This window comes from Mus pahari, chromosome 5, assembly GCF_900095145.1.
Source record: "Mus pahari chromosome 5, PAHARI_EIJ_v1.1, whole genome shotgun sequence".
In the NCBI taxonomy this organism is placed as follows: Eukaryota; Metazoa; Chordata; class Mammalia; order Rodentia; family Muridae; genus Mus; species Mus pahari.
Window position 1 is genome coordinate 104,590,291 of NC_034594.1, and position 7,426 is coordinate 104,597,716.

At 38.7% G+C, this 7,426-nt stretch overlaps 1 protein-coding gene across 1 annotated transcript in view; it reads left to right on the forward strand.

Moving 5' to 3' along the window:
* Nucleotides 1-7,426, forward strand: part of Thsd7b (thrombospondin type 1 domain containing 7B) — an 872,787-nt gene that overhangs the window by 860,588 nt on the left and 4,773 nt on the right. Inside the window, exon 26 of the mRNA XM_021198560.2 lies at nucleotides 3,481-3,568. Coding sequence (XP_021054219.1) covers nucleotides 3,481-3,568 — 88 coding nt within the window. The remainder of the gene's footprint in view (nucleotides 1-3,480; nucleotides 3,569-7,426) is intronic.

The window sequence follows — 7,426 nt, forward strand, 5'->3', positions numbered from 1 at the left end:
AGAGAGAGAGAGAGAGAGAGAGAGAGAGAGAGAGAGAGAGAGAATATATCTAATCTGTGAATAGACTATGGGATCTAACTAAAGCACCAACAATATCATGTGTGTGGTAAACAAACCTATGTGTCAATGTGTGGCTCTGTATATGTAAATATATCAACACACTTTTGTGTGTGTGTTTGTGTGCTATGCCAGCAATACATGTTTTTTTTTTTTTTTTCGTGGTGGGACACATGTGCTTGTGTGAATGCACATGTATTTGTGTGTACATGTGTACAGAGATTCAAGGTTGTCATCAAGTGTCTTCCTCCATTGCTCTTCTTAAATATTGAGGTAGTGGAGGTAGTGGCTCTCAGCTGAACATAGAGATTGCAGACCAGCTAGTCTATCTAACCAGCTTGTTCTGGGGGTCTCCTGATTCACACACTGGGGTTACAGTCAGACCACCATGACTGCCTGGCTTTTATGTGAGTGCTTGGTGTCTGAACTCCAGTCCCCACACTTACATGGTAAGTGCTGCAACCACAGAATAGTCTCCCCAAAACATGTTTCAACCTGGTAAGTGTAATGGCAAGAGAGCATAATCTGAGACAGCCTCAGGGGACACGGAGATGGTCATAATTTATTTAGCTGCCACACATTTCAATCTGAAATGTCTCTCTTAAGAATCCATCCTGCACATGCATACACATAAGACGGCAAATGGTTCCTGTTACAAATGATGACTGCTTATTCTAACAAATGAAGAGAGGCATCTGAGATTCCCATAAATGAAATGTTGTGAAAACATGAACATGGTTGAACTGTGTGACGTGTCTCACGGATACGTTGGAATGAGGGAAACCTGCATCTGTAAACTAAGACTATCAGCAATCCACCCACGCTGGGTAATAAAAACCAGAGAGTTAGCAACTGAACAATACTCATCATACAGTTTTTATTTCCAACGCTATATTTATTCCTGTGCTTGTGTGTGGATTCATGTGCGGATTCAGATGCTTACCCATGTACATCAAAACTGATAAGATCCACAGACATTGGAACGGGGATAGCTTCCACAAGAGAAGGGAGGGGCTAGAGAAAGACATTTTCACCCTGTATCCCTTTAAATTGTTTGAACTTATAGTCTGATTATACTGCTACTAACGTGCATTTATATATTAAATTAATTATTAAATTCACCCTAAAATACCCTTCTGTCCCACCACGTTCATCTACAGTGAAATAAAAATACAAGGACATCTCGGGGTCTGAGTCCTGAGGTTCTAGTGTCAGGAGCATTCTTGCTCAGAATGTCAATGAAAAAGCTCAGAATGGAGAATTTTATCACCAGTGTTTCAGAACAATCTTTCTCAACCTTTTAAAAGATGTTTATGACCTCAGAATTATATAGTCCCACTGAACCTCATTCTTAAGTGAGTCTCTAGTTGAGGCCTGAAAAAAATAAATGTAGTGAATTGCAGCATGATTTAACTGTGATGCTGCTTTAAACAAAAACTTTTTACAGTACATTCTGGTGGTGCTCCGTCCCATTCAGACTGCAGTGTGTACTATGGACCCGGCGTGTGGTGAATGTGAATCCCTGAGTAGTTCTTTCACAAAGAAAAATGCCATTCCTTTGGGATGCTAACAATTGCCTCTGTCAGTCCACTTACAAATCTAGTTAGCCACATGCTCACACTAAGTGGAGGGAAAATTAAATTGCCAGAAACAGTTTCTGTCATATATATGAAAATCCGAATTGACCTAAAATATATTTTACATAGTAAAGAAGTCACAGATAGATCATAATATTTACTTAACTACTAAGTTTCATTTAACTTCACTAGGTATGAAATCTAAAATAATGTGTTCTTCTATACATGGCCATAAATTTATAGTTTTATAGAGATAGACAGAAGATATAGATGATAGAGATATAGATAATAGAGATATAAATAGATATAGATTAGATACAGATATAGATACACATATAGACATGTCTTCCACAGAACCCATTTAGTACTGCCTATGTCCCCACATGGTTGTGGAGACATCCACTGTATTTCAGTCAACCTACCAGGTTGACCTATAGCCTTAAAAAAAAAAAAAAAAAAAAATCTGACTCTCCCTTCCCAGCATCCCCTAACAGTTATTAGCATCTCAGGTAGGGTGGGGCTCTGTGCCCCTCCCAGGAATTTTGATTGGCTTGCTCTTGATCAGTTGTTGTGCAAACATCCACAGCTGTTACCTTCCTAGCGTCTATAAAGGCAGAGTCCTGTCCTGTCCAGAAGACACTGTTCCACCAAAATCCTTTCTGGTGTGGAGCTGGTCCCATCTTTCTGCCCCCTCTTCCATGATGTTCCCTGGACTTTGGAAGGAAGTTCAAAGGGAAAAGGGTGTGGTACAGATAACCCACTTGATTTTGAATTTACCTAATTTCATTCAGCAGAAAGAGCTACTGAAATGTGGACCCTAGTCCTCTTTCCTTTCAGGTTAAAGGAACAATCGGAGAAGTGTGCTCATCTTTGTAACTGCAGGGTTTTTTTTACTTTGTGTTGTGAGAAATTTTAGTAGTGTTTTTATATGATATGTAAGACTTTCATCATCTTCAAACACGTTCAAAACTCCTCCAGTCAATTTGATCAATTACTGATGTCTGTATGGCAAGTTGTGGGTAGGAGCTTGGGTTCTATATTTCAGTTTTTATTTTTACCTTATTTTCTTCTTTGCTGTCATTATTTTTTCATATTTAACAGAAATCACCAATGTGTAGCTTGCAACTATGGACATTTGTGAATTCAGGTGAAAAAGAAAGTATTTGGTCAGAAAATATATTTACTACAATGCAGTTATGACTTTATAGGGTTCTTACGTTTGTTCATTTCCTAAGACAAAGACGGCCTCAAACTTGTAGTAAACCTCCTGAGTGCTGGGGTTACAGGCCTGTCCCACCACACTTAGCTAACAACCTAATGTTTGTAAGGGTTAATTTGCTAAAAATTAGAGTGATATAAACTGTTCATATCTAGAAAGTCCACAGTAACTGGTATAATGTAGTATAATTTATTTGTTTTAATTACTTACGTTATTTTCTGAGGCTTTAGTAAAATTACACCATCTCACCTTCCTTCTTCCAAACTGTCCTTGCTCTTTTTCAAATTTTCAGCCTAAATTTTCTATTAATTGTTGTTGCAATTATCTCTAGTAAGGAATTCACATTCTCACATGCTCAGGATAGAGTATGGTCAACATCCGATTCCTTGAGGGAGCTCATCGATCAGCCCAAAGCATGGCTAACTTCTCCCATTGAGTAATCAGCTGGCTTAGGCATCCATTTCAGATCTAGGATTAGTCATTGGCTCTGGTTTGTGAAACATTAGGTTACTCCGTGTGTGTGTGTGTGTGTGTGTGTGTGTGTGTGTGTGTGTGTGTGTTCTCTTCTAAATTTTGTAGACATCCACATGCTACCTAATGCTGTTGTGTTATTTCTGTCTTCAACAGATGGCCGAGTAAAAATTTGGGTTTATGGCGTTTCTGGTGGCAGTTTTCTTATCATGATCTTCCTAGTATTTACTTCCTATCTTGTTTGGTAAGTGACAAGGAATGAAATCACATAGGCCCTGTTTTTGCATGGGGGATGTTAAAATGAAACAGTATTTTTAAAACATTGATGAAAATGGAGGGATCTCCAGACCATTAAGGAAAAGAGACTAACAGCTGAAACGCAGGACCTTTGCCAATACTAATAGAACATTCTTTTCTTTTTTTTCAATTTTTTTATTAGATATTTTCTTCATTTACAGTTCAAATGCTATCCCAAAAGTCCCTTATACCCTCCCCCAACCCTGCTCTCCCACCCACCCACTCCCGCTTCCTGGCCCTGGTATTCCCCTGTATTGGGGCATATAATCTTTGCAAGACCAAGGTTGATAGCACATCCTTATTTGGTTTTGGGTTGCTATTAGGAGGTATAAAAGGCAAACCGAGTCCTGGCACTTGTGCACTTAGGGTTTGGTTTGGGATGTGGGTTTACCACCGTGCACATAAGGCATCTCCTAGACCCTGATGCTGACTTCCACACCCAAGGACCCGAAATTGATTACGTTTGGGTATGGCCAGGACTGCTCTACATACATTAACCCCCTAGGTAATTCTGATCTGTTGCCAATCGTAGAACACAACTTTAGATAATCCTAGATATAAAATTATTCTTAGTTATTATCAGTTCTTAATCTGGCCTATTTTGAAAAGTTAGGGTAAATTAACCAGTTGGTTCCCCCCTTGTTAATGCATTTTAATAGCAAAGAGAGCATTTAAAGCATCCACATCTAATTAGCTGTCAATTCCACAGCCTCTGCTTTGTAAGTGACTTCTCGTCCTGCTGCCTCTTCTCTGGAAATTCTAATGAGTTTATTGCTATTGCACAGAATATACTTTAGTTGATGAGCAGTTCTTGAGGCTACATACACATAAATAAATTTGAATACTTTAAAGTATGTGAAGAATATGATATTAGCTTCCAATTTTCTAGGATATTTTTTATGAGATCAAAGTGTTATTGGTTTTTTTTCCCTCCCAACTGAGATATTTATATTGCTCATCTGCCTCACAGAATATTTCTTCAGAACTTTTATCCAAGTTTTAATCTTGACTCAAATCTGGATACTTATCTTCAAATTCTGTTTCCAAGGCTACACCAACTTTTAAATCTTTGCTTTTGGTCAGTTTAAAATTGGTGAAGAAAATCATATGACTTTTATCCCTCTTGCTACCTGTAGTGATCAGGATTGAATTCCTAGAAATAAGATTTCTATCCAGCTAGTGTTTCCTGAGTGTTGTAATAAAAAAGTGCTGTCTCCAGCAGTCAGCAACCCTGTAATCAATTGATTGGGCCAGCTTAAGTATTTCAGGTAGTAAGTTTGGCCAGTACTGCGGACATCTAGTCACAATGAACAAATGAGAGCTTGAATTCTTCCAGGAGTTTCAGAGTCTTCTGAGGTAACCACCACCTTCATAGGTTAGAAAGCAAGACACTCTAAAAGTCAGAGTAGAAGATGTGAAGGTAATAAGTGTACAAAGGACAATGTCTTCAAGTTGCAGACAATAAGGCTCCAGATCATTGGTTGGCCTGACGGCAATATAAGAACAAGTGACTTCCTCCATACTGAGCTTCATCCCCAATCCAGATTCTGTTGTCCCAAGAATACACTTATATACAAGAAATTAAAAACAAGTATGCAGTTTTTAATATATCTAGATGTAAAAATAACCATGTAGATCTATGAATATTTCCTTCATTACTTTTCTCCCTTACTGGCAGCATACACATTTTTAAACTGTAGTCCACTCTTCAAGCATCAAATATTTGATAAAAACTGTATATAACTCCAAGCTCTGAGATTCTGAATTCTGGTATAAGATTTTTTTTCCAATCCCCTGTTCTGTCACTCTCTGTCTCTGTCTGTCTGTTTCTGTCTCTGTCGCTTTGTCTCTGGCTCTGGCTCTCCCCTCTGTCCCCCTCCCCCCCCCGTGTATGTGTGTGTGTGTGTGTGTGTGTGTGTGTGTGTGCATGCATGTGTCTGTGCCTATATCTGTGTCTCTGTGTCTTTCTTGCTCCTCTCTCTTGCCCCTCCCTCCCTCCATCCTAGGCCCTAGTAAACCAGGATGATCTTAGCTCCAGTTAATATTCCAGACTCAGGCTCCCAAACACTGGGACTAGAGGTGCATGACCACACTTGTTAAGAAGATCCAATTATAAGACAAAAGTAGAATGTCTCATTTATGTTTCAGCGACCAACTTACATTGCATAGAAAACCCACATTTGGGTTTGCACACCATTTCTCCTTCATCCTATGGACACGTTAGTCTTCCTAAAACACATCACCAATGATCATCACCTCATCTCTCTTCTTTAAACTGTTAGTAATGTCACATTTTACTGATGAAGTCAGGTCATATTTCATTGTCTGACTGAGTACCTAAAGTCTTTCATGAACCCAAACAACTCTCAATTTCATCTTCTGCTATTCCCTGGACACTGGACTGACTAATTTGTACTACACAGACCCTAATCATTTATCTTTTTTATCTCACAGGGCTAAGTGTCTTTGAAAATTTGGGTAGCTTAAATATATTTTTTCTATTTAGATTAAATAAGAAAAAATGTTGCTCAAGTATTTAATCAATTTGCTTTATTACATACCCAATTGCAAAGCCTCTATCATATATTAATATTTAGCTTAAAGTATTGGCTTCTCTCATGGCCCAGTAGTAACAGTTTTGAGCAGCATTCATATGTACTTTTAGGCCGGCCACTCGGCGATCCCATCAGACTCTGCATTGGCAATCGAGTCTACTCTTCCCTCTTCTGTATTCATTTCCACCCACATGGTTGAGTACAGCATCCCTGTGGATGTGTGATGCTGTTACAGATGTTTTATCCCAACAGCCAACTCCTGTCTATTCACATTTCTCAGGCCACGGTGCTTGTCCTATGCGGTTATTTACAATCTCCTTTCTATATAACAAAGGTATTTCTCACAGTTTCATCCTCATGACCGCTTCTTCAAAAATGAAGTTTGGACTAGCTGTTGGCATTTAACCCACACTTCCAATAAAACTCAGATCCCAAGCCCTTTTCTTTTCTAAGAGACTGGGATGACTTGCCTGTGTCCCCTGTCCTGTGGGGTTTGCTTCATGCTGACTGTGAAGGTGCTGGCATAGTTATCTTTCAGCATTCTACCAAACCCCAAAGACCTTAGAGGGGAGACTACATTGACTATGTTTTATAGATTCTTTTACACCACAAATTTGAATCATTATCAGCTGAACACCTAGAAAACTGAATGAATGATTAAATAATTTGATTAATAGAATGGATTTTTGTTTTAAGAGTTTAGGTTTTACAGAAATGTAAAAGTCAAATATTTTTATGTCAGGCATAGAAATATGGCATGGAAACTGCTTTCCTTAGTCCCCATGATTGTCTCACAATGTTATTATCATTCCTGTTTTAAGGAGCAGTTAGCTGAAATACTGTTTCTTTGGTCACCTGACTTGTAGAATCAACTCTGGGGTTGGCTAACACCCAAATACAAGCTGTTCCTACACATCCTCTCCCCTGAGAAATCCTGCAGGTTTCTTACATACAATGTGATGTCCTAGGTTTCCACCTTAAGCACCCTACCTTTTAACAGGTGAGTGAGCCACAGCTCTAGAGAGACATGTTCTTCACTAATTCAAAGAAACTACCTACAGAAACCCAAATAGAGGTTTTCATAGCAGCTCCTTCTATCAAATGGCTTGCAGGAGCTTTAAAGGAGATGTTATACTTTCCACCAAAATAAGAAGTTTATGGTAGGAAATTTTTTACCGCATGCCAGGATATGTTAACTAAAAGCAATCTATAATAAAGCTCGGGAGGACTTCTTTTTTTTTTTTTTTTTT